The following is a 27,933-nucleotide window of genomic DNA, read 5'->3' as shown; positions in this document are numbered from 1 at the left end:
AGTGGAACAGTAATAAGTTAACTTATGTTTATACCAAACTAGCTAAAAACGGTTCTAAAAAGTTTGTAGAAGAATATAATTATTGTTTTCTGGAGCTGACCACATAAAGTTCCCTCAAAATGAATCGAAATGGAAAGGCATAAGCAAAAATCATATGAGGCCACATTCCTTTATACTTTAGTTACAAAAATGAATATATTTTGAATGCACTTCAGATAGCAACAAAAGTCTATTTTTCATTAAATATGCAATCCTACTGAGGTCAGTAAGGTCGACATTATATAGTTAATATGAAAAAAGCAAACAGTTTGATTACATTTAATTTTATTGTGTAATCATTTTGCTGTCTTCATCACAAGTTCACAATACCGGATTGCTTCCCTTTGTTCACATTTTTGTGTTTTCCCTGCTATTATATATCCACTTTAAAAAGGCTGGTAAATATCTAACCAGTTAAATCAGGTGTTTGGGTGACTTTGGTCTAATTGGTAGCCTTAAATACTTTTAAATACTTCAGGGATAACTCGTTTTTAGAGGATCCTATTCAGGACAGTCTCTCAGTTGTGCAGGTATATGTGTAGTCCTCAAGACATGAAGGCACGCACACTGCCACGTATCACTGCTCTACAGATGGGACAGTGTTGTAGGCTAGCTGCACACTCAGAACACACAACCAGGTGACCGCAGGGGATAAATACCAAGGACACGGGTTTGTCCATACATACTTTGCAGGTTCGTTCCTCCTGAAGCTGCTTCAACTGTTCCTCAGCACTCATGGTCATCAAAACTCCACAACACATACACAGAAATATCAGGATACAAATCACCAAAGTTCAGAATTACACTTACTGAAGTTGAAATTGATTTGTGTGCTCTTATAAACAACTCATGTGAATTTAAGTAAAACAACATCAAGTATATATTCTCACAATTGAGTATAATTCAATGAAACATAATAACAAGCACAGTTCAATGAAACATAATTTATTTATACCTTTCTCTTCAAGTGTGGTCTGCAGTTTTATTCCATGGGCATTGCTGTTCTGCCTCACCACAAGCTCTAGTAGGAACAAATCTTACAAATGAGAAAAAGCCAGCACATGATGTAATGTATATACCTTTTTCTTATGCTCTACATTTAATGCCATTGCTATGACCAGTTCCTGGTACAATATTATATATCTAGATCTCCATCTATGTAATATCTGTCTATATTTTGAAAAGCAAAAAATGCTCACAGCACCTGTGTTGCAACCATTCCCCTGCTGTCCCTCCTCTTCAGCTTGCAGGACATCAGCCACCAGGTCAGAGACAGAAGTGTAATGACAGCCAGTAAGCTGGAAGTGAGACTGAACCAACCTGTCAACTGCTGCTTGCTCAAAACCCATCTGGACCACCGCCTGCACCACTGGCCTGAACACGGTTGCTGCTGGTGCACTCTGTCCACTCAGCACATCTTACCATTACAGGTGGAGAACACAAACGTGTGTAACAGTGCATGATGTTCACTAAGTCTGTATTTTTATAGGTGGATATAATCAATATAGAATACACTTATAAGTGTAGTTATATTAAGAAAAACATTAAATGCACTGACATTAATACCATAGAATGCAACAGCCAAGTAGACTTTAATACTTGATTTTAGTTATTTGGCCTTCCAGTCTGAAAGCATGACACAGGACACTTTAAACATCACTGATTTAAAGAAGCTAGATTAAACTATCCACCTTTTCTTGTTTTTGCTTTGGTTATATGCCAACTGAAAGACTTACCATGTCCAGTGGTAATATTTCTTGCAATTGAATTCTGGGATTCATTCTATAAACCAAGACATCATAAGTCTTTAAAATCACATGAACATACAAGCAGTAAATTAGCAGGTGTTACAAAATAATACACACTTCCAGCTCTGATGTGTTGAAGTATGACCTCTGTACATTGTTAATGTACTCTGCTCCTCTTGACTGGATTAAATATTCACAGCTAATGTAGAATAGAGGAAAAAAGAAAGAAAGAAAGAAAGAAAGAAAGAAAGAAAGAAAGAAAGAAAGAAAGAAAGAAAGAAAGAAAGAAAGAAAGAAAGAAAGAAAGAAAGAAAGAAAGAAAGAAAGAAAGAAAGAATTCACAGTTCTGGGGGTAAGTACAGTGCACTTTTCAGGTATTCACAGTGCTTCACTTTTTCCACATTTTATGTTACAGCCTTATTCCAAAATGGATTAGATTCATTATTTTTCTTAATATTTAAAACTTTAAAACCTTAAAATAAGTTTGTTTGAAATCTTTGCAAATGTATTCAAAATAAAAAATGAAAAATAATCACATGTACATAAGTCTTCACAGCCTTTGCCATGACACACAAAATTGAGCTCAGGTGCATCCCGTTTCCACTGATCATCCTTGAGATGTTTCTACAACTTGATTTAGAGTACACCTGTGGTAAATTTAGGTGATTGGACATGATTTGGTCAGGCACACAACTGTCTTTATAAGGTCCCACAGTTAACAGTGCATGTCAGAGCACAAACCAAGCCAAGTTCCAGGAATTGTTTGTAGACCTCTGAGACAGGATTGTATCGAGGCACAGATCTGGGGAAGGATACAGAAAAATTTCTGCTGCATTAAAGGTCCCTATGAGCACAGTGGTCTCCATAATTTGTAAATGGAAGTTTGGAACCACTCTTCCTAGACTGGGCTGCCCAGCCAAACTGAGCATTCAGGGTAGTAGGGCCTTAGTCAGGGAGGTGACCAAGAACCCGATGGTCACTCTGAAAACGCTCCAGCATTTTGGTGGAGAGATAACCTCTAGAGGAACAACCATCTCTGCAGCACTCCACCAATCAGGCCTGAATGGTAGAGTGGCCAGACAGAAGCCAGCATCTAGTAAAAGGCATATGACAGCCCACCTGGGGTTTGCCAAAAGGCACCTAAAGGACTCTCAGACCATGAGAAACAAAGATTGAACTCTTTGGACTAAATGCCAAGTGTCCTGTCTGGCTGAAACAAGGCACCGCTCATCACCTGGCCAATGTCATTCTCACAGTGAAGCATGGTGGTGGCAGCATCATGCTATAGGGATGTTCTTCAGCAGCAGAAACTGAGAGACTAGTCAGGATCAAGGAAAGGTTGAATACAGCAATGTACAGACACATCTTTGATGCAAACCTGCTCCAGAGCCTGCTCTGGACCTCAGACTGGGCCGACGGTTCATCTTCTACAACTGTAATTTGGATTATATTTCATAAATCTACACACAATAGCCTTGTGTGCAAGACAGCAAACAAAGTAATTTCTGTATTTTCAGCTCTTCAAAATAAAATAAGCTTTAAGAAAAAGAATGAAAGTGCCCACAAAGTGCAAATTATCTTTTTATTCTACCTTTAATAAAGTGCCCTTTCCAACAAAATGTAAACATTAATATCTCAAATTAAAACTATAACCAATATTAAAATATTATATAAAATGTAACCGTTTTAACAATGTCTTAAAAGTGCAAATTAAAGTGTTAAATATTATTATAATAGTTATAAGTATACTTTATTTAAAAAAGCAAATCATTATGAGGCTGCTAAAAAAAGAAAATGTGGAAAATTTGAAAGTGATTTGAATATTTTTGAACAAATAGTTTAGTGAATCAAACTGTGTAAATGACAGTAATAACACCAGAGTTGTCAAGCCATATATTTCATTTAACTTGGTGTATGTATTTGCCTATATTTATACATATCATGTGGAAAAATGTGTTACCGTGGGAACCACTTGGCATGTTCCTCCCACGGATCATCTCCTGGCTCCCAGTTCCTCAAACTACCATCACAGAAGAAACACTTCACGCTATCACTATGACCTAAATGAAATGTCGATGGTAAGGCATTAGTATTTGCATTTTTACTGCAATGAAAGTATTAACATATCAGGAATCCAAGAAGGCATTTTACACAGGGTGCTGGAAATTTAAGCAGCATAAGCTTATAACTGTACAGAATGAGCTTTGTCACATCCAAATTATAGTTCAATATTTTTAACAGGGTTTGTGTTGATTAAAGATCTATTTTATTAGATTCTATTTTATTTTATATGCACAGACCTTTCCTGATGGCAAGCAGTACATGATAAATGTAAATTTTTTCTTTCTTAAATATTTTTTTTTACATTTCAGGCCATTATGATGCATTTACAGTGTTACAGTATACATTAATTATGTATGATACATGTCAATTTTAAATGTGAATGGTAAATAAAAATACTGTATTAATAATAATAATAATAATAATAATAATTATAATATATAATACGAGTTCGGTCCTAAAATGTAAACAGTATCGGAAGGTTTCGGGTGTGTTTGGACATTAATTTAAAAGTCTCCGCAGACCTCTACTAACAACTAATCAAAACATCTATTTACCATCTGCTGGGCTAAGAGTAAAATTACAGAATAGGTAAAATACATACGTGAGTAAGATTACTTCAATTTTACAACTTTTAATTATATACAATTATTGACATATGCTATTGTCTATTTTTTACTGACTATAAGTTGTCATTTCTTAAACAGTATCTAAATAAAATACACACTCCGTAGATAAAAACAGAAGTAAACATTGAAAGAACGGTGTTCATGTTGGCTTACAGTGTGCTAAAATATCAAGGGTGGTACTTTGATTAAGAATGAAACATAAGAAATGTTAAAAATTATATCTCTAGGTAGATAAGTCATAGGTGATTGAACTGTCATATACTCTGTATCCCTATTTTATACTCGTACTGTCTATATTGTCTCACATTTTATTGTCTTGTATAGTCTGTTTTTGTATTGTCTTTTCTGTTTTGGTCTTGTATAGTCCAAGCTGAATGTATAGTGTTATTTATGTCTGTACTTTGAGAGTCACTAACAACTGGAACCAAATTCCTTGTGTGTGTCAACACACTTGGCCAATAAACCTGATTCTGGTTCTGATCAGCTGGTGTCTAAAGGCATATGTTTCCAGTATATCAAGTAAGTCTTAATTTTATTTGCAATACTGTGTAAGTTACCCTTTGATGTATTTCATTTGTACACTGTTGTATTAAAGTTCACTGTTGGAATAAACAGTCTACTTCAGACCCAAATAATACCAAAAGTGGTTCAAATAAATGTTTAATTTACCATTATTGACTTTATATCAAATGAAGATGGAAAATATATATTTGTCATCTTTCATCAAGTTAGACTTTAGAACTATTGCATAATGTAAAGCTGTACATCAACTTCTGGAATTTGAAACAAAAGAAGCAATGTACAAATACGAATTCTATTTTAACTAAATTTTAGCTGTGCACTTAGCATACATAATAGGCATAAGCTCTTGTTCATTCTAGTCATTTCGGCAATGAGAGATACACACAAGAGAATGTCCTGTAAAGAGTGGCTGATGTAAAGAATTATTCTAAATATACACTGCCAATCTACTAAGTGACCAAATACACATGTCCTTATTTTAAAATGTGTCATTAAATGTTTAATCAACAAACTTAATGTTTGTGAGGTATTAATTGTTGAGCCAAATGCAAAACTAGTTCAAATATGCCTGACAAAAGACTTTGGCATCTGCAATGTTGAAAGTCATATTGAACAACAAAAATTACGTGAGCATTTCTATGCAAAACAGACTAAGCATTTCATAGTGTAAGAGAAAACAAGTGTTGAAATGAGCAAAATACGCGCCTGTGTAAAAGAAGCCAGCGCGCGTTAGTGTATCGGGCTGGATGGCAGAGCTCGTGGGCCACGTGCTGAACGTGGTGAGACGCATGTCCTGGGGCTCCATCTCTGGATAAGCGGCTTGACATGTCGCTCCCTGCTCGCCCGCGGCCAGGCGCTGCAACTGGCTCAGCAACTGGCCGTCCACCGAATCCGTCGAAGCGTGGACGTAAACATAGCTCGTGTTCCCTCTCGAACCGAAGTCAGTCGGGGTTTTCTCGTGTCCCCGGGACGTCAGCGTGTTGTCGTAGCGAAAGAGGCGCACCATGTCTCCTGTTCCAGGTAGCAAAAGCCGAACTCAGCAGATCTATCTGAAGCGTTCAGTGGACAGTGGGGGGAAACTGATCAGTCTTTCTTCCTCTCTGTGCATTCTGTTTACATCACCGTTACACTCTCCCAACTGTCGCCCAACTGTCAGAGTATTTTTGCTTTTTCTAGAAAGTGCTTTCTGTGTGTAGAGGTCTAAATAGCACACACAAAAACACATACGCTTCCTGCCAAAAATCTATTGTAATCCACTTGAACAATATGCATTGTTGTGTTTGTTGATTAGGCTGGAAAAATACATGTAAGCTTGGGGAAAACAGGGAATGTGGGATATTATCATTATATTATTATTATATATTATACATTACATATAATAAATATATTGATAAATCGTGTTTCAAATAATGGCAGATCCTGGGCATGATGCGCAGATTGACCATTTTTAATGTCTTAATCAACAGTCAAAATGTGTGCCTCTTATCTACTTGGCACCTTAATGTTTAATTTACCGGATGATTCTTCTGAAATGTATATTATACATTTAATGGGTGATTCTAAGTTTCTTATAAAATGTTGGTCAGTAGCATATTTAAATGACATCTCCTGTTTGTTTGTTTGGTTTTTTTTTTTTTTTTTTTTTTTTTTAGCACAATCGAAATAATGTAACAAATTTGGGAAATCCATTTTAAAGTATCAAAAAAAGAAGCAATTTCTTTTCTGCTACTTTTTTTTCTAACTTTTTTAAATAAGGGAAACTTATTTGAACTGATTCCCATAAAACCTTAGATTATGTACATAATTTAAGACTAGTAATAATATGATTTAAGAGTAATAGTCTAAGAGTAATAATAAGATATGTAAAAAAAAATTTTAACAAAGTAAAATCGTAATTCTGTTTAAGTTTGTTGTTGCAATATTCAAGTAGAAAATAATGATTTAACCCATTTTGTAGAAATCTTTTTATTAAATACAGTTAGTTTACAGTTAGGGCAGTAATTCACATGGAAATTTGACCAGACTGGTATTATAAAAAATCTACACAGAATAAGTAATCATAATATTACAATCCACAAACTTTTTTATATTGAATAAAGTGGAATAGCAAAGAATAAAGGTTTGAAGAAGGTAAGTGAAACAACACCAAGGCACAGAAAGGCAGTGGCTGATTTCAGTACTGTACTGTAGTTCTACTCTACCAAACCTATATACATTAGATTCAGATGGGTTAGGGCATGCTGCTAAAAGGTTTTACACATCTCTGAATTCAAATTAAGATAAGATAAGATAAGATATACCTTTATTCATCCCACAGTGGGGAAATTTCTCAATATATTAAAGAACTATTTAACAGCATTTCTCTACAAGGCCTTCAAAAAAGACCTTTTCAACAAGATAGTTACACATCAATTTAACTGGTTAACAATGGATTTTGCAACTTATTTAGAAAAAGCTCCAGAAAGACTTGCAGGTGCCGTTGTCACAGAGAGAACAATAGGCAGACACCATCACCATGGCATACATGCTTTCACAGGAATGCAGGGGTCCCAAACCACCAGGCCACGGACCGTGGACGATTGGCACTGGGCCACAGAGAAAGAATAAAAACTTTATAATTTTTAGTTTATTTTAAATTTATTGACTTCCGTGAGCTTCAGGGTGTTATATAAAAAGGAAAGATGCACTGAGATCTACAAAAGTAAGTATATCTGTCACATTACAATATTTCTTCTCAAGGGACAATACTATAGAAATGAAACTTGGATATATTTTAAAATAGTAAATATATTTTTTTCCTTAAAATTCTACAAACAATACCCCATAAAGACAATGTGAAAGAACTTTGTTTTAAATTGTTGCAAATTTATAAAAAAATAAAATGTAAAACAAATGAAAGTATTCACAGCCTTTGCCATGACACTCAAAATTGAGTTTAGGTGCATCTTGTTTCCATTATCATTCTTGAGATGTTTCTACAACTTGATTGGTGTCCACTGGTGTGGTACATTCAGTTGATTGGACATGATTTGGAAAGTTTGCCAAAATGCACCTGAAAGACTCTCAGATCATGAGAAACAAAGATTGAACTCTTAGGCCTGAATGGCAAGGGTACGGTGGCCGAGAAGTGCAAAACACATTAACAAATCCGAAAACAAATTAACAAATCCAAAAAACAAATTAACAAATTCAAAAACAAAACAACAAATCCAAAAACACTAACAAATCCAAAAACAAATTAACAAATTAGAAAACACTAACAAATCCAAAAACAAAATAACAAATTCGAAAACAAATTAACAAATCCAAAAACAAATCAACAAATCAACAAAAACTTACAGATCATTGGACGAGACACCTGTCACTCACCTGTATATCTTGACTGACAGGTGTCTTGTACAATTATCTGTAAGTTTCTATTCGCAAACTATACCTACCTTTTCGGGTTTGTCTGGCTTGTCGTTGTGTTTTTTGGATTTCTTAATGTGTTTTTAAATTTGTTAATTTGTTTTCGGATTTGTTAATTTGTTTTTGGATTTGTTATTTTGTTTTTGGATTTGTTAGTGTTTTCTAATTTGTTAATTTGTTTTCGGATTTGTTGATTTGTTTTTGGATTTGTTAATTTGTTTTTGGATTTGTTAATTTGTTTTCGGATTTGTTGATTTGTTTTTGGATTTGTTCATTTGTTTTCAGATTTGTTGATTTGTTTTTGGATTTGTTAATTTGTTTATGGATTTGTTAATTTGTTTTTGGATTTGTTAATGTGTTTTGCACTTCTCGGCCACCGTACAAGGGTCATGTCTGGATGAAACCAGGCACTGCTTATCACCTGGCCAATACCATCCCTACAATTAAGCATGGTGGTGGCAGCATCATGCTGTGGGGATGTTTTTCAGCAGCAGGAACTGGGAGATTAGTCAGGATCAAGGGAAATATGAATGCAGCAATGTAAAGAGACATCCTTGATGAAAATCTGCACCAGAGTGCTCTGGACCTCAGACTGGGGTGACAGTTCATCTTCCAACACGACAACGACCCTAAGCACACAGCCAAGATATTAAAGGAGTGGCTATGGGATAACTCTTGGAATGTTCTTGAGTGGCCCAGCCAGAGACCAGACTTGAGTCAGATTGAACATCTCTGGAGAGATCTGAAAATGGCTGTGCACCGAAGCTCCCCATACATTCTGATTGAGCTTGAAAGGTTCTGCAAAGAAGAATTGGAGAAACTGCCTAAAAATACATGTGCCAAGCTTGTAGCATAATACAAAAAAAAAATTGAGGCTGTAATTTGTGCCAAAGGTGCTTCAATAAAGTCGGCCAAGTATGTCTCCAGACCTTAACCCTATTGAGCATGTCTGGGACATCCTCAAATGTAGGAGAAGTCGAGGAACCTGTTCAGCTCTGGTGAATTCTATTCCCAGGAGGATTAAGGCAATGCTAGATATCAATGGTGCTCCCACAAAATATTGACACTTTGGACACAGTTTTTACATGTTTACCCAGGGTTTACTGATTTTTTTTGCCAGTTATTTAGACAATAATGACTGTATGTTCTGTTATTTTCAGGACAGTAAAGGACAGAGGACAGTAAATCTATACTGCTAAAGCTGCACATTGACTATTTTAAAATATATCCAAGTTTTATTTCTATAGTATTGTCCTTTGAGAACATTTGATAAAATGGTTGCTAAAATGTGAGGGGTGCACTCACTTTTGTTATACTGTATATCGGTTACATAATGTTGTAAGACTATCAGGCTTCGTTTTAGTAAAGGATTTAAGGGTATATACTGTACTGTGTAATACCTGAAATATCTACGAAAATATCATCACACACATCATCTCAAGCAGAAGGTTCGATATTAATCTAAAAAAAATAGCCCAGGTTTTCTGTGAATGTGTGTGCATTACACAGTGGCTATTAAATCCACATAAATATCTTTGAGCTTCTGCTCTTTGCAGCAGTGTGGTTTCTGGCTGTCAAACTAAAACAATTTTAAAATGCCAGCTCAGATGTCTTCTAGGGGGCCTTGTTATATTCTGATGGCAAAATGGATTTGAATCAATAAGACAGTGTCCTATACAGTGTCCACAATGCTGTCCAGTCAATAAACTTTTTAAAAGCTAGACTGCAGTCAAGGTGTAGAAACATCTCATCAATGGTCAAAAGAATTGCCAGACACCTGAGCTAGTTTTCAAGTGTTGTTGCAAAGGGTCTAAATTCTTTGTACATGTGATATTTCTGTTTTATAAACAAAAATTTGACATTTCTAGAAATCTGTTTTCACTTTGTCATTATGGGTTACTGAGTGTAGATTAATAAAAAAAAGTTTGAACGATTGTACTATCAGGTTGCAACATAGTAAAATTGTAAAAATTGAAGGGGGTCTGGGGGGATTATGTATTGATGTTTTTTTGTTTATACCTCTTAACTTCAACGCTTCACACTCCACCCAGTAGGTGGCGGAATATACGCGAAAAGCTGGTTTGCCAACTGCAATAAATATTAAACAAGACGTAGAAGAAGAGGAAGTGGAAGAGGAAGTCGACAAAGAGCAGGGTACAGATCTCTTTATCGCCTTATTCACGATATCAGGGTAATTTTTTTTTGTATAGTATTAAGCCAGGAAGTACAGTAGCTGTGTATTACTATTACGTATGCGGTCTTTCGTGTAGCTTGTTAAAACGTTGAGTGCGTTAGCTAGAAAATCCCATGCCTAAAGATAAACTGCGTTTAACGTGCGATTACATTTAGACCTCTCCAGAATAAAAGTCTACCATGTTTTCTGGCTTAACGGCAGACTTTCTACGGTTTTTTGTTTCATTTAGGTCCCCCTTCTGGCACTATATTGACTATTTTTATATATTCAGTTAAAGCGTATAACTTAGAATTTGACATTTAATCAACCTGTTATTCATGGATTGTTTACAGACTCTTTTTACTCTAGACGAAATAAATGATCTACACATGTAGATGTGTGGTGGAATACGATCAACTAGCAGTCTAGAGATCTGATGCAGTAAATAAGGGATAATCCACGGGTAGTTTTGCATCTCACGATTCAAATGCACGACGTGAAACCTGAATGGATAAGAAAAATGGTTAATTTAATTTATTTTGTATTCAGGCCGCTGGATCTAAAATTATGCCTGCTCTAAATCATAAACAGAGATAAAGTAGTGTGATTGCATTTGTTTCAATGAATTTTAATAAATGGTTATTAGATCGAGAGAAAGAGACTACTTGTGTGTGTACTATCCCTGCCATGCCAGTTTCCCCTCTATGCAATTATGACTGTGTTATTATGGTTAAACTTGTTTATAAAGCAGCAGATTACTTCAGAACAGTGATTAAACGGATTGGAGCTATCTGTGCATTCAACGATTCATACACACACCATCTGGCTAATCCGATCGCTCCCATAGACCGTAGTATAAACTAAAGTCAGCCGGTATTTGTGCACATTTACTATCCTCTCAAGGCTAATGTCTTCACCTACATACTATAAGAAATGTAATGTGCAGTGATGAATAAAAGACTGCAGTGTTGAATAAAAATCAAACATGTTCAGCTCCTTACGTTAGACTTGTTTTGTGCCTACTGGTAATGTCTAAAATTGTGCAATTGTCTATTGAGGTAAAGAATGTATGTTTCTTTTCTTGTGCATTTTTCACTTTAGAGATGGCTGGTGACACTTCTGAAAAACGAGACCTGGACGTCTCTGTGGGAAGAGAGCGAAAACGTAGCCGTTCGCGTTCCAAGGAGCGTGATCGAAAGAGTTCTCCAGGAAAAGAACGGAAGCGCCACCGCTCGAGGGAAAGGAAGCGATCACGAAGCCGCTCTAAATCTGCAGACAGGTTGTCAGTCTTAAGATATTAGAAATGTTTTTAAAGGTATTTAATTGTTTGTTAGTTTGTTGTGTATTTGTCAGGAACTGAAGCTGTACACTAAAAAGAGCATCTTCAGTAACTTTCATTAACAAAATTTGAAAGGTGCATTATCTCATAGCTGACCTGAAATATTTGATATAGTTAATAGTTACAAGGATATTTCACAGAAAATCTAAATCTGGGTCTCTGCCAGAATCAAGTAGAGAATCAAGCCATGTCAGGCAAGATTGTCTTCCTTGTAGTTTGAGATGTATGTGTATTGTTGGCCACTTCCAGGATTATCATGCAGGGTTTGAGACAAGTGGGGGGGGGAGCACCTGGAGTTGCTCTTTAATTTAGGAAGAACTGCATGGCCTAGCCAATTTTGGTTCATTGGAAAACTCATATTAAGCCTTCTTTCTGTTTTTGTTCACTAGAGATCGCAGACAGAAAGACAAAGAAAGAGACAGAGAGAAGGACAGAGAGCGAACTCGTAAGGATCGGGACAGCCATAGAGGACCCAAAGACAAAAATAAGAAATCCAGGTATGAGCTGCCTCTTTACTCATATTTATGCTAGTTTTTACATTTTGGAACAAAAACTTGTTGAAACCAGAAGCAAATGAAACGTTCTTTTTTTTTTCTTTTCAGGAGCACTTCACCTAAATCTAAAGATTTAAAACTAAAGAGAGAAAAAGATGTGAAGACGGAGGAAGAGGATCAGGAAGAGAAGAAAAAAGAAAAGGTACCCGTGTTATAGAATAATCTATTTGTAGATGACTTGTGCAGCTTTTAGTTTTCTTACTTCTGTTTGGTTTCTGTTTTAGGTTCAGCCATTGTCACTGGAAGAGTTGCTGGCAAAGAAGAAAGCAGAAGAGGAGGCGGAGTCCAAGGTGAGAAAAAAAAAATCACTTTTACAAAACAGTAAGAAAAAGGACTAAATGTTAGTAATATGGATTCATAGATTCTTTTTAAACACAAAAAATGCGTAGTTAAAGAATTTTTACACCATGTCATTAATAACAGTTTTTTCAAACCCTATAGTTTTCTAACCACATGTGACTTCATATTTTGTGTGATCCAGTGGTCTTAACTAAGCATATAATTTCTGTTTTGTTTTGTGCAGCCCAAGTTTTTGTCTAAGGCTGAACGAGAAGCAGAGGCTTTAAAACGCAGGGAACAGCAGACAGAAGAACGGCGGCGGCAGATTGATGAGGAAAGAAGAAAAAGAAGGGTTTTTCAGGATATTGGAAGGAAGATGTTAGGTGAGGACTGATTGTGCTGGCTTGCTTGGTTTTGAATTTAATGTTCTTTAATTAATGTAAAACATTAATTAAAGATGTAAATTAATGTAAAACAAAAATGTTGATTGTATTCGCAATCCCATTTTAGTGAACTAGTATGAGGATGTGATTTTTTTTAAATGTATTTATTATTGATTTATTTATTTTTAACACTGTAATTCTTTCTGGATAAGGCACTCTGATAAATTCTGTAAACATAATAATAAAAATAAACAATTCAAACTCACCAGTATAATCTATATAGAAAAGTGAGTAATACACCATGCAAATGATATGATTTTATGTAATGTTATAGATTACATTACATGGTACTTTTGTGTGTAAATGTACACCCACACAATTTATGTTTTTCCAAATTGGTTGTATTTCATAAATACAGTGTATTGGGGACATTCAAATTGTCATTTGTCTATTTGTGGTCAACTTTCTGTGTGTATATGTGTATATATATATATATATATATATATATATATATATATATATATATATATATATATATATATATATATATATATATATATATATATATATATATATATAATGAGGAGCTGTATGAGAGGTTGGACACTAAGGAAGGAGAAAAGGATTTGTACCGATTGGCCAGGCAGAGGGACCGAGCTGGGAAGGATGTACTGCAAGTTAGAGCAATAAAGGATGGAGAGGGAAATGTGTTGACTAGTGAGGAGAGTGTGTTGAGAAGGTGGAGGGAGTATTTTGAGCAGCTGATGAATGAGGAAAATCAGAGAGAGAGAAGGTTGGAGGATGTGGAGTTGGTGAAGCAGGATGTAGATAGGATTAGTAAGGAGGAAGTAGGAGCAGCGATTAAGAGGATGAAGAATGGAAAGTCGGTTGGACCAGATGACATACCTGTAGAAGCATGGAGATGTTTAGGAGAGATGGCAGTGCAGTTTTTAACCAGATTGTTTAACAAGATTCTGGAAGGTGGGAGGATGCCTGAGGAATGGAGAAGGAGTGTGCTGGTACCGATCTTTGAGCATAAGGGAGATGTGCAGACCTGCAGTAACTACAGGGGAATTAAGTTGACCAGTCACACCATTAAGTTATGGAAAAGAGTAGTGGAAGCCAGGCTGAGAGAAGAGGTGACCATCTGTGAGCAACAGTATGGTTTCATGCCGAGGAAGAGCACCACAGATGCCTTGTTTGCTTTGAGGATGTTGATGAAGTATAGAGAAGGACAGAAGGAATTGCATTGTGTATTTGTGGATTTAGAGAAAGCATACGACAGGGTGCCGAGAGAGGAGCTGTGGTACTGTTTGAGGAAGTCAGGTGTGTCAGAGAAGTATGTGAGGGTGGTGCAGGACATGTATGAGGACAGTGTGACAGCAGTGAAGTGTGCAGTAGGAACGACAGACTGGTTCAGGGTGAGGGTTGGACTACATCAAGGATCGGCCCTGAGCCCTTTCCTGTTTGCAGTGGTGATGGACAGGTTGACGGACGAGGTCAGACAGGAGTCTCCATGGACTATGATGTTTGCGGATGATATTGTGATTTGTGGTGAGAGTAGTGAGCAGGTTGAGAAGAGCCTGGAGAGGTGGAGATATGTACTGGAGAGAAGGGGAATGAAAGTCAGTAGGAGTAAGACAGAGTACATGTGTGTGAATGAGAGGACAGGCAGTGGAGTGATGTGGTTGCAGGGAGAAGAGGTGGAGAAGGTGGAGGAGTTCAGGTACCTGGAGTCCTGGAGAGTAAAAGTAATGGAGAGTGTGTTAGAGAAGTAAAGAAAAGAGTACAGGCAGGGTGGATTGGGTGGAGAAGAGTGACAGGAGTGATTTGTGATAGTAGGGTATCTGCAAGAAGGAAAGGGAAAGTTTATAAGACTGTGGTGAGACCTGCAATGTTGTATGGATTAGAGACAGTGGCATTGAGTAGAAGACAGGAGGTGGAGCTGGAGGTAGCAGAGCTGAAGATGTTGAGGTTTTCGTTGGGAGTGACGAGGATGGACAAGATTAGAAATGAGTTTATTAGAGGGACAGCGCATGTAGGATGTTTTGGTGACAAGGTGAGGGAGGCGAGATTGAGATGGTTTGGACATGTGCAGAGGAGGGACATAAATTATATTGGTAGAAGAATGCTGAGGATGGAGCCACCAGGTAGGAGGAAAAGAGGAAGGCCATGGAGGAGGTTAATGGATGTGGTGAGGGAAGACATGCAGGTAGTTGGTGTGAAAGAGGCAGATGTAGAGGACAGGGTGTTATGGAGACAGATGATCCGCTGTGGCGACCCCTAATGGGAGCAGCCGAAAGAAGAAGATGTATGTATGTATGTATGTATATACTGTATGTATCTTGTATGAATCTTGTATGTAATATACAGTGAGGAAAATAAGTATTTGAACACCCTGCGATTTTGCGAAGTTCTCCCACTTAGAAATCATGGAGGGGTCTGAAATTGTCATCTTAGGTGCAAGTCCACAGTGAGAGACATAATCTAAAAAAAAAAAATCCAGAAATCACAATGTATGATTTTTTTTAACTATTTATTTGTATGATACAGCTGCAAATAAGTATTTGAACACCTGAGAAAGTCAATGTTGATATTTGGTACAGTAGCCTTTGTTTGCAATTACAGAGACCAAACGTTTCCTGTAGTTTTTCACCAGGTTTGCACACACTGCAGGAGGGATTTTGGCCCACTCCTTCACACAGATCTTCTCTAAATCAGTCAGGTTTCTGGCCTGTCGCTGAGAAACACGGAGTTTGAGCTCCCTCCAAAGATTCTCTATTGGGTTTAGGTCTGGAGACTGGCTAGGCCTAGCCAGAACCTTGATATGCTTCTTACAGAGCCACTCCTAGGTTATCCTGGCTGTGTGCTTCGGGTCATTGTCATGTTGGAAAACCCATCTTCAATGCTCTAACTGAGGGAAGGAGGTTGTTCCCCAAAATCTCACAATACATGGCCCCGGCCATCCTCTCTTTAATACAGTGCAGTCGCCCTGTCCCATGTGCAGAAAAACACCCCCAAAACATGATGCTACCACCCCCATGCTTCACAGTAGGGATGGTGTTCTTGGGATGGTCTCATCATTCTTCTTCCTCCAAACACGTTTAGTGGAATTATGACCCAAAAGTTCTATTTTGGTCTCATCTGACCACATGACTTTCTGACCAGCTCAGTAGTTCTGGGCTGATTTCTCACCTTCCTTAGGATCATTGAGACCCCACGAGGTGTGATCTTGCATGGAGCCCCAGTCCGAGGGAGATTGACAGTCATGTTTAGCTTCTTCCATTTTCTAATGATTGCTTCAACAGTGGACCTTTTTTCACCAAGCTGCTTGGCAATTTCCCCGTAGCCCTTTCCAGCCTTGTGGAGGTGTACAATTTTGTCTCTAGTGTCTTTGGACAGCTCTTTGGTCTTGGCCATGTTAGTAGTTGGATTCTTACTGATTGTATGGGGTGGACAGGTGTCTTTATGCAGCTAACGACCTTAAACAGGTGCATCTAATTTAGGATAATAAATGTAGTGGAGGTGGACATTTTAAAGGCAGACTAACAGGTCTTTGAGGGTCAGAAATCTAGCTGATAGACAGGTGTTCAAATACTTATTTGCAGCTGTATCATACAAATAAATAGTTTAAAAATCATATATTGTGATTTCTGGATTTCTTTTTTTAGATTATGTCTCTCACAGTGGACATGCACCTACGATGACAATTTCAGACCCCTAATGATTTCTATGTGGGAGAACTTGCAAAATAGCAGGGTGTTCAAATACTTATTTTCCTCACTGTATAATGTATATATATTTTTTTGCATGCTACAGAGGATCCTCAGGAGAGGGAGCGGCGTGAACGCAGGGAGCGGATGGAGAGGGAAAACAATGGAAATGAAGATGATGAGAGTCGACAAAAGATAAGGGAGGAGAAGGACAAAGGCAAAGAACTCCAGGCCATTAAAGTGAGAGTCTTTTCAAAACTAATAAAATTAAATCTGCAAGCTGTACCTGTTGTTTGAAAAGTATAATAGATAACATAGTGTAATCGGTGGCGATCCTGTATACACACAGCATTACACACACACACACACACACACACACACACACACACACACACACACACACACACACACACACACCCGTTCCTCTCCCATACTGAGTGACAAGCATTGTCTACATTTGTTTTTAGAAAAGAAAGCTGCATTCTTAGACACACATATATACATATACATACACACACACACACACACACACATACACACAAACGTTTGAAATATGTTTTGTGGAAATATGTTTAGGCAAAACACACAAGAATTAGACAGTGAAAGACTGGAAGAAGTTTCTGTGTACATATGAGTGCAAATGTGACAAGAACTTAGATAATAGATTAATCATAAATGATTTCATAGGAGATACCAGGCTGCTTTACACAGTTAAACATTGGGGTGGAAGCTTAATGGTTTGGGGTTTTGGATGAGTAAAGGTTGGAGACTTATTCCAGCAGAAAGGACTAGTGCAAAACCGGACACCATGCAAAACCGTCTGGACTGTGGCTAATTGGACCCAACTTTGCTATTCAACAAGACAATAACATGACGCATACACCCAAAGAAAGTGTTTCTTATAGAGCATGCAGTTGTTTGTTCTCTATTATGGAATGGCCTGACCAGTCACCAGACCTACATCCTATTAAACTGTTCTGGGTTGAAATGGATGGCAAGTTCTGAAAGAAATATCCAACTAGCAACGAACACACTTGGCAAGTTTTACAAGAGTCATGGCAAAGAATTTCAGCTGTATGTTTGGAGAACTTAACTGTCTTGGATGCAAGTTGTTATTTATGCTAAGGAAGAATTTTTTCAATGAAAATAAATATAACATTTATATATTTGTTTAGTCAAAGTAACTTTTTATACTGTTATAATATCTAGTTTGTTAAATATAAACAAAGGAAACATGCATGTGTCTCAAAGTTTAATCGAATTCTACTGTAGCATTGAATGATCTATGGTAGACAGAGACTGGTCCTGTTTGTTTTACAGGAGCGTTATCTAGGAGGATTGAAGAAACGGCGTCGCACAAGGCACCTTAATGATCGGAAGTTTGTGTTTGAGTGGGATGCTTCTGAGGACACGTCAATTGATTATAACCCATTGTGAGTAATTAAAAGTCTTACCAAATCTAATTAGTTTCTGTGCTTGCAGTGTCCTAGTAATGTCATGTGCAGGTGATGTCACTAAATTAGCCGTTTCACAGAAAGTATTGGCTTATCAAAGCCATTTTTGCTATGCACAAAAACAATACGGTTTTAGATAAAAGCATTAATTGTACAATTCATCAGAATTTTAACATTTATTTCCTTAAGTTTACATCTAGATATGTTGAACATTTAGACCATGACACTTTTGGTGGCAGAACACTGTTGTCTTTTGCCAATTACCTCTGGAGGTTGTTAGTGATTTCATTGACTGTTTTATTCTCCAACTCTCTCAATGTATACCATCAGTTAAAGTCGTTTTTTTGGCCGCCTGTTCTATGTGTGGTTAAGAGTATACTAGTGGTTTTGTTCTTTTTCAGGACATTCCAAATGGATTCACAAATGTTAGATAATTTTTCAGCAGAATTTTATGGGAACACACTTTTCTCTGTCATCAGGTATAAAGAGAAACATCAAGTGCAGTTATATGGCAGAGGATTTATTGCAGGCATTGACCTCAAACAGCAGAAAAGAGATCAGTCTCGTTTCTATGGAGATCTGATGGAAAAAAGGCGAACCATGGAGGAAAAAGAACAAGAAGAGTGAGCTTTTCTTTCTATCTTGTTTAGCCATTTGAATGCAAACAAACAGTTTGCATTCCTCTAAATTGCAAATGTTTAATATTTTGTGTGAGCTTTTCCATAGTAGGTTTGCCTGCTCTTTGTCTGTGTAGGCTTCGTCTGAAGAAGATGCGCAAAAAGGAGGCCAAGCAGCGCTGGGATGACCGGCACTGGTCTCAGAAGAAGCTGGACGAGATGACTGACAGGGACTGGAGAATCTTCCGGGAGGATTACAGCATCACTACTAAAGGAGGGAAAATCCCGAACCCCATCCGCAACTGGAAGGAATATGAGCTGCCCCCCCACATCCTGGAAGTCATTGACAAGTGCGGGTACAAGGTGGGCTGCTTATTTGTTGAGGAATTATTGTAGCTCATGAAGTAAAGCTTGCATAGTTTTAAATTTTATTTAATTTTTTGGATCGGAACACACGGACCAGACTTCAGTCCTCGTGTGCATCGGTGTGTCTTGGCCGCCCATGGCCCTGTCGCCGGTTCACCACTGTTCCTTCCTTTGACCACTTTTGATTGATACTGACCACTGCAGACCGGGAACAGCCCACAAGAGCTGCAGTTTTGGAGATGCTCTGACCCAGTCATCTAGCCTTCACAATTTTCCCCTTTTCAAACTCGTTTAAATTCTTATGCTTTCCCATTTTCCATCAACTTTGGGGAAAACATTTTCACTTAAAATATATAAAATATAATAATCTATATGATCTGGTAAAATTTTTAATGTTTGATTGACTGGAAATATTATGAGTATAATTATAAATTCTGTGATGGTGACAGTGGAATGTTAATGTCCTATTTTGTAGATAGATTGAGTAGATTTGTTTGATTTTAATGAACTCAGTATTGAATTAATTATTTTTTTGACTAATTTATTTGAAAATATCACCTGCAGAAGTGTTCTGTTAAATGGACACTGTGAATATAACACACTTTTATATGAACTTGGAGATGATGTTGCATTTGATCAGCTTTGCATTAGTTTATAGAGCCCTAAGTGAAAGTTTTTAGCTATTGATTTGAGTTTTATCTATTTTTAATTGGCAAAATTAACCTAATATTTTGTCTTTTCATTAGGACCCAACACCCATCCAGAGGCAAGCCATTCCTATTGGTTTACAGAACCGTGACATTATTGGTGTGGCTGAGACTGGTAGTGGTAAAACTGCAGCCTTCCTCATTCCCCTATTGGTCTGGATCACCACACTCCCCAAGATTGACAGGTGAGATCAGGCTAGTATAATAACAGTATGCATGTGATAATGTAAGTATGAAAGTATGTATTAAACACCTGACAAATTCTCTCGTATTACAGATTTATATATAAATACATAAAAATGATGTTCTGTTTGGTATTTAGAAGAAAAAAAACACCCAATATTAAAGGTGTAATGTGACTTAAATAAGTAAAGTATAAAATCCAAATACATTAGTATTTGTTAACGTATAGACCGACCTTTTTCGGCAATAACTAATTAACTAATTAAGTCTTTGGTAAATATATTTACATTTGGTACATATTTCACAAAGCTGGAGTGATTTTGTCTCTTTCCATTTAGTTATATATATTTTAAGTTATTGTTTGTAGGTAATAAATAAATTGAAAACCTATTTTAAACACCAGGAAACACCATGGCAATGGAACCTGATTAGATAATCGGATGATACCAGCTGGCTAATTACACCTACAATTACAATGAAGGTGTAATTACCGTATTTTTCGGATTATAAGCAGCTACTTTTTTCCCACGTTTTGAACCCGCGGCTTAAACAACGAAGCGGCTAATTTATGGATTTTTCCTGGGTTTTTCCCGGTTTGACAAACTTCAAGCCAAAAAACTGAGCGACATAACATTAGACCAATAAAATTTCCAAACAGAAACGAAAAAACGCACCTCACCTGTGTTCTGAGCTGCATGGCATCGGGAGAAAAAACTTCCACCGGTGATGATTTTTAAACACACAACGATGCCATAAGATAAACTCTCGAGAGAAATAGTTATGAAAGGAAGGAGGAAGACAGTGAACAATTTCAAGGCTACTGTTTAGATACAAGCCGTTGTAATGCGTTGAGTCTGGGTCATGGGAGAGCTCGCTAACTCCAGTTGCAACAGAAATCATATAAGCACAGACAGGTTTCCAAAACTCGTGCTTATTAATTTTTTCTTGGCAACAGCGTTACGGGTTAGTCAAAGAAACTTAGAAATGAGCATCAGAAAATAATAAGGACATATTCCTCGGTCTTGCACACATGCAGTAATACCGGAAAAAAAATGCGGCGGCATGCTATTCCCAAAATGCCGCTCTGCTCTTAAAGGAGCCACAACATATTTCACCCGTTACACCGTGTAACAGACACTGTCTTTCGTTAAAGCCTGTGTAAAGTTCATTAGTTTCAGTGTAGACACCTGCGGCTTATAGACAGGGGCAGCTTATTTATGTTCAAAATAAAAATATTTGTAAAATTCAGTGGGTGCGGCTTATATATGGGTGCGCTTTATAGCCTGGAAATTACGGTAGCCAAATGTTATCATCTGATTATTTTAATATATCTATTAAAACCAACCAATTCATGCAGTGAAAAGAAACAATTCAATAATAAAAAACACAATACATTAATATTATTCTGTGGTGCTACATGTTTGTTGATGTGCATACTTTTGTGCTTGTATTTAGGCTTGAGGATTCTGATCAGGGACCATATGCAGTAATTCTAGCCCCTACAAGAGAGTTAGCCCAGCAGATTGAAGAAGAGACCATTAAGTTTGGCAAACCACTAGGCATTCGGACAGTGGCAGTGATTGGTGGAATATCCAGAGAGGACCAAGGTTTTAGACTTAGGATGGGATGTGAGGTTAGTAACTGTTATTTTTCACACTCTCTTGTTTTCAGTGAGTAAGAATATTAGTGTTTGTCAGTGTTATGAAAAAGAAATCTTGAATTTTAAAAGGATTTGCAAAATATATATTTCGATATACAGATGTGCCACTCCCAGCAGCACAGTAGTGCATTAAAAAAAGGAATGAGAAACATTTGTAATTATTTAATTTGTTAAATTTACTTTAAGGACATTTACATTTACTTGTCATAACAAAAGCTATTAAAATCAGAATCATGCCTTATGTTAAGACATTTATAGCAGTATACATTGAAAGTGACAAAACATATACAGAAAGTGACATAATATTGCAGTGATTGTCTGTTGGTTAAAGAAGCATATTTCGCATGGGTATGAAATTTCCAACTAAAAAACAACTAGATGATCAAACACAGAAGATATTACACATTGGCCCATGACAGAAAATGACAATTATAGTGTAGCGATTGTCAAATTACTTGAGAAGAATTGGAGGGGGATAGTGCATGATTATAATATTTCACAAATTAGAGGAGATAGAGGTAGTATAATAGTAAAATCTTCAGTATAGACTGGGATTACAGGAAGGTGTTTAGAATCTTTGTGGCTCCTGGAAAAAGCTATTTGGACTCTGTCATTGTTTTGATAAATCTACATTGCCTGCCAGAGGTAATATAAAGGACTTTTATCAGTGACTTAATGTGAAGTACAGCATCTTTCAAACCAGAAGCTTTTGTTTATTGATTCATAAGGTTTTGATTCACTACAGACTATTAGTTTAACTAAAACCTGTTCTGTTTTCAGTTTACTTTGACCTTGCCCCTGGCTCATGCATAAGATCAAGATATAAAATAACACAACAATATCAAAATATAAGAAATCTAATAAGTATTTTGTTGGTATGCTAATATTTATTGTTTTCATTATCAGATAGTGATCGCCACACCCGGTCGTTTGATTGATGTGTTGGAGAATCGTTACCTGGTACTAAGCAGATGCACATATGTAGTACTGGATGAAGCCGACAGGATGATTGACATGGGTTTTGAACCTGATGTTCAGAAGATTCTGGAACACATACCTGTGTCCAATCAAAAGCCAGACACAGATGAAGCTGAAGATCCAGAGAAGATGATGTTAAACTTTGAGTCTGGAAAACACAAATACAGACAGGTCTAAAGAAATATGCATTTTAAAATTAAGTGCCAAAAATACTTTGTGTGTTGTGGTTCACCATTTTTTCCCAGATTGTTTCAAATTGTAAAATGTCCCTTTTTTTTATTTATTTATTTCTTTATTAGACAGTCATGTTTACAGCCACTATGCCTGCTGCTGTTGAGCGGTTGGCCAGAAGTTACCTGCGGCGCCCTGCAGTGGTATATATTGGCTCTGCAGGTAAACCACATGAGCGAGTCGAACAGAAGGTTATTCTGATGTCAGAAGCAGAGAAGAGGTGAGAATACACAAATCAAACAATATTTATTGAGAGCACCAGTAATTCTTCACGCTCCCCAGAACATGATTTCAATAAGTATGACTTCTAAATCAATTTACTTTCAACAGGAAAAAGCTTCTGGAAGTACTATCACGTGGCTTCGAGCCTCCCATCATTATATTTGTTAACCAGAAGAAAGGGTGCGACGTATTGGCTAAGTCTCTGGAGAAGATGGGGGTACTGTACATCTATAATATACATTTCATAATATTTTTTATTCTTATATGTATTTGCATGTTGCTACATCCTCATATCTGCTACATACAGTATTATATTATGATTTTGCTAATAATTACGCTACTGTTCTGTAGAGTTTTTGAGGCATATGATTTTTGCTGCATTTATTTAATTTCTTAGACAGAGGACAACATTTCTTAGATCTAGATCGTGTTGACTAAAACAAAATGGTGTCACCTGAAAGGCTTTACATTTTTGTCATGGGTTTCTCAGTTTGTTTGTTTGTTACAATATTGCAAAATCATACAGCTGACAATGACACCTGAATGAGCACTGGCCACCAGAATTCCAACAGCTACCACTGGAGATAACCAGGACTCTGTGCTACTGTTTATTTGGTCACAGCAGTGTTACTCCAGTATAATGTGTCATTTCTAAGACTCCCCTCAGGTATTTTGATCAATTGTTTCTGCCTCTACTCCCCAAATGCACTCCCTTCATCAAGGTATGTGAGGCCTTCAGTGAGTGCCTAGAAGGAGAAAATACTTAACTACAACACCAGTTCCAACACAGACTGCAACAGTTTTGCTTTCAAGGCCATCCTGGACTCCCATACACTCATTAATATATTTACCCGCTCTGATTTGGCCCATATCAACAGGTCTGTTGACAATCATTACCTGTTATTTGCCAATAAGAATATAAAATAACACAGAGATCCACCTCCTACTGAGGGCACAAGAGGTGTAGAAACCTAAATTTCATAGTATGAAAAAGTATGAGTAAAATAAAAAAATTAAAAGAATGATTTTGGCTTTCTGAGCAGTGTGAATGCAAGAAAAGCTTCAGGCCCTGATGGCATCCCAGCCTCTGTGCTTAGAACCTGCAAAGAGTGGTTGTCTTTGACCATTACATGCAACCTGTATCAAGCCCAAGTAGTCATTCCTATATGTTCAAAGACAGCTGGACAGTGATAATAAACATTTAGCTGCCATGAAATTTAATGACTTTTGCTGTGATCCCATCACCCCCACAAATCAAGTGTTTTGAGATGCTGATCCTTTTTCATTAGAAATCCTGCCTGCATTATTATTGCATCTATCAGTTGGCCAACCATGAGAACCATAAACTTTATTCATGGTGCACAGTGATGCAGCATGGAGGGTGTGTGGCTTTATCAAGGACATCTCTCATCCCAGACATGGACTGTACACTCGTTTTCCATCCAGGAAATATTACAAAAGGCAGGGAGCAGCTTCTTTCCTTACAGCGATCAGTCTTCTGAACTCCTCATACCAGCGCTTTCAATGCTTTTTTCAGCCCTCTTTTTTGCACTCTATATACATTGCATTATATTGATATAGTATCTCACAAAAGTGAGTACACCCCTCACATTTCAGCAACCGTTTTAGTATTTCTTCTCAAGGGACAATACTATAGAAATTAAACTTCTATTTTAGAGTGCAATGTACAGCTTGTATAGCAGTACAGATTTACTGTCCTCTGAAAATAACTCAACATACAGCCATCACTGTTAAAATAGCTGCCGATAAGTGAGTACACCCTAAGTGATAACAGCTGTACGTTGTCAGAAGATCAGTAACACCCTGAGTTAAAGTACAGTGGCCAGGGTCATACAGAGGTTTTCAAAGACGGGTTCCACTCGGAACTAGCCTCGCAAGGGTCAATCAAAGAAGTTGAATCCTCGTTCTGTGCCTCAGGTGTAGAAGCTGGCTTCAAAAAACACACATGAGTGCTGCCAGCATTGCTTTAGAGGTTGCAGAAGTGAAAGGTCCACTTGTCAGTGCTCACACTGCAACAAGTTTTCATGGCCGTCGTCTCAGAAAGTCTGCAAACAGTTTGCTGAAGACAACCTGCCCAAAAACATCAATACTAAAAAAAAATCTAATATCCAGCAGCTCTGTGATGCCATTATTGAGGGGTGGAAGAGGATCCCAGCAACAACCTGTGCAGCTCTGGTGATTTCTATGCCCAGAAGGATTAAGGCAGTGCTAAATAACAATGGTGCTCACTCAAAATTTTGCCACTTTGGACACTTCGGGTGTACACACCTTTGTTGCCAGTTATTTAGACAGTAATGGCTGTATGTTGTTATTTTCAGAGGACAGTAAAGCTGCACTGCAATAAAATCTTTATTTCTATAGTACTGTCCCTTGAGAAGATGTACTAAAATGGTTGCTGAAATGAGAGGGTTGTACTCACTTTGTGAGATACTGTTTGTGTGCAATCTTTGTAAACATACTACTATTGCACATTGATTAACTTTATATAGTTTGCACACTTAATTGTACCTTACATTCACTTACTGAATTGTTTTTAGTACACTACACACTTAATGGTACTTGGCTATTTGACCTTAGATGGTTAGATTCTAACTCAATTTAGTTGGATTGTACTTGAGTCTGCTTAATGACTAATCTGAACTGCTAAAGGAACATTTTGACGATCTTGTTTAAAAAAAAAAGGGGGTTTCTTTGTCCTGTGTATGTGTTATCTTATGTTAGATGTGTCATTTGTAGAAAAACTGATTTTTGTACCTCACGGTTGCATTGTGGATAGAATGGTATAACATAGTGTTATACTATTATGCTTTTATATTGCTTTGATTGATTTAACGAAAGTATCTGTTCTTTGTTATTATTCTTTTCAGTACAATGCTTGTACACTTCATGGTGGTAAAGGACAAGAGCAGAGAGAGTTTGCTTTATCCAACCTGAAGGCAGGAGCGAAAGATATCTTGGTGGCCACGGATGTGGCTGGAAGAGGTATCGATATTCACGATGTCTCCATGGTCATCAACTATGACATGGCCAAAAATATTGAGGGTGAGTTTTCACTTTTCCTTTATATTCTTTTTTTTTTTTTTTTTTACCATGTTATATGAAATATTATGTTATAGTCACAGGGGAGGTCATGCATTGCAGCCATGCAATATTATACAGCCAAAAGTTTGTGGATACCTTATCCTCATGCCCATGTATGGGCCATCCCTAGATGGTTGTCACAGAATTTTAACCAGACAATTATGTAAAATGTTGGGGTTTTCTCTAGCATTAAGGTTTTTTTCTTTAGAACAATGCCCTTGTGCATAAAACTAGCTATTTGCCAAGGTTCATGTGGAAGACTTTGAGGTCTGGGCTTTGGCCATTTAACCTCACTAAATACTTTTAGGATAACTTTGAACATCAAATTTGAGCCAGGCCTACTCACTTGACAGCTACGCCCAACTTCATTAACGCTTGTGTGGCAGAATGGGTACAAATCCCTGTAGGCAAATTCCAAGATTTAGCGCAGTCTTCTCAGAAAAGTGGAGATTGCTAAAACACCCATGGTTTTAAAATAGGCACATTCGATTATAATGGTCAGGTGTGCAAATACTTTTGGCTACAGTGTGGTGTGTTCTTGAAAGTAAACTTTTATGAGTTTATCTGTGCTATCAGACTATATTCATCGTATTGGCCGAACTGGTCGTGCTGGAAAGAGTGGTGTAGCATTGACCTTCCTGACCAAAGAGGATTCGTCCGTGTTCTACGACCTAAAGCAGGCCATATTGGAGAGTCCTGTGTCTACATGCCCACCTGAGCTTGCTAACCATCCTGACGCCCAGCATAAGCCTGGCACTATTCTCACTAAGAAAAGAAGGGAAGAAACGATCTTTGCCTGAAATGTCAACATGACTTAAGGCAAACATGACTTCAGTCACTCTACACAGTTGAATATATATTTTCTCTTTCTATAATTCAGCTTTTTCTCTTTATATATACATGCAACTGATTTCTCCAGTCTCCTGACTGTGATGCCATTGTCATTTTGTGTTCATCTTTTATTCAGAGGGGCCCATGTAGAGAACTGTAATTAAATACCGCTATTTGACAGAATGCAGTCACATCATTGGTATGAACTGTAGTACAAGCAAATGTTTTTTGTTTGTTTGTTTGTTTAAAAACGTCTCATATAAAATAGTAAAAACAAACAACATAATACATGCCAGATATGATATTTATTTTCATTTGTCAGTGGATGTCATATAGTATGAATACATTTGTATGAACTGGAAATAAATCCTTCTTGTCTGAGTTGGTTTTATTTCTCTTTTTTTCCTCAATTGTTTATTGGCTAAAACATGCTACACTATAATGCCAACACAGCAATATTAAAAGTACATCATGGTTATTAAAGTATGCATATTTCAATATTGAAATAAAAAAAAAATTAGAGCATGAATTACTGAAACCATGTCCTATGGTCTGATTAGACTAAGATGAACTTGTTTAGCTCAGATGGTGTCCAGCATGTGTGGTGACACCCTGGTGAGGAGTAGCAAGAAAATTTTGTCTTGCCTACAAGACAGAAGTGTGGAGCTGCGGTTCATTGAGGGAAACATGGGTTCCAACATGTACTGTGACCTTCTGAAGCAGAACACAATGCC

The 27,933-nt window shown here is 37.2% G+C and overlaps 3 protein-coding genes across 4 annotated transcripts in view; 2 read left to right on the top strand and 1 right to left on the bottom strand.

Moving 5' to 3' along the window:
• The window catches only part of LOC310715085 (uncharacterized protein), a 401,686-nt gene that overhangs the window by 87,839 nt on the left and 285,914 nt on the right, over positions 1 to 27,933 (top strand). The gene's annotated exons all lie outside the window — the stretch shown is intronic.
• Positions 308 to 6,256, bottom strand: birc7 (baculoviral IAP repeat containing 7). The gene is given in 9 exon segments (XM_083521248.1): positions 308 to 787; positions 995 to 1,060; positions 1,244 to 1,456; positions 1,776 to 1,821; positions 1,905 to 1,986; positions 3,748 to 3,847; positions 5,705 to 6,019; positions 6,022 to 6,073; positions 6,075 to 6,256. Coding segments are annotated over 9 exon segments (1,227 nt in total). The 5' UTR covers positions 6,225 to 6,256; the 3' UTR covers positions 308 to 584.
• ddx23 (DEAD (Asp-Glu-Ala-Asp) box polypeptide 23) lies at positions 10,459 to 27,477 on the top strand. 2 transcript variants are annotated; one of them, XM_083570382.1, is made up of 17 exons: positions 10,459 to 10,561; positions 11,684 to 11,859; positions 12,309 to 12,416; positions 12,522 to 12,615; positions 12,698 to 12,763; positions 12,997 to 13,135; positions 16,955 to 17,088; positions 18,169 to 18,281; positions 18,782 to 18,925; positions 19,057 to 19,282; positions 20,032 to 20,177; positions 21,631 to 21,808; positions 22,742 to 22,984; positions 23,113 to 23,264; positions 23,375 to 23,483; positions 26,155 to 26,329; positions 26,945 to 27,477. In XM_083570382.1, the coding sequence occupies exons 2-17, from the start codon at positions 11,684 to 11,686 to the stop codon at positions 27,166 to 27,168; spliced, it is 2,427 nt and encodes an 808-aa protein (XP_083426508.1). In that variant the 5' UTR covers positions 10,459 to 10,561; the 3' UTR covers positions 27,169 to 27,477. The 2 variants fall into 2 exon arrangements, with proteins under 2 accessions (XP_083426508.1, XP_083426507.1); XM_083570381.1 differs by having other exon boundaries at positions 10,464 to 10,598.

Source organism: Silurus aristotelis (genome assembly GCF_946808225.1).
Source record: "Silurus aristotelis genome assembly, chromosome: 19".
NCBI classification, from domain to species: Eukaryota; Metazoa; Chordata; class Actinopteri; order Siluriformes; family Siluridae; genus Silurus; species Silurus aristotelis.
The sequence above is the reverse complement of the archived record's forward strand: the minus strand, read 5'-3'. Positions and strand labels throughout refer to the sequence as shown.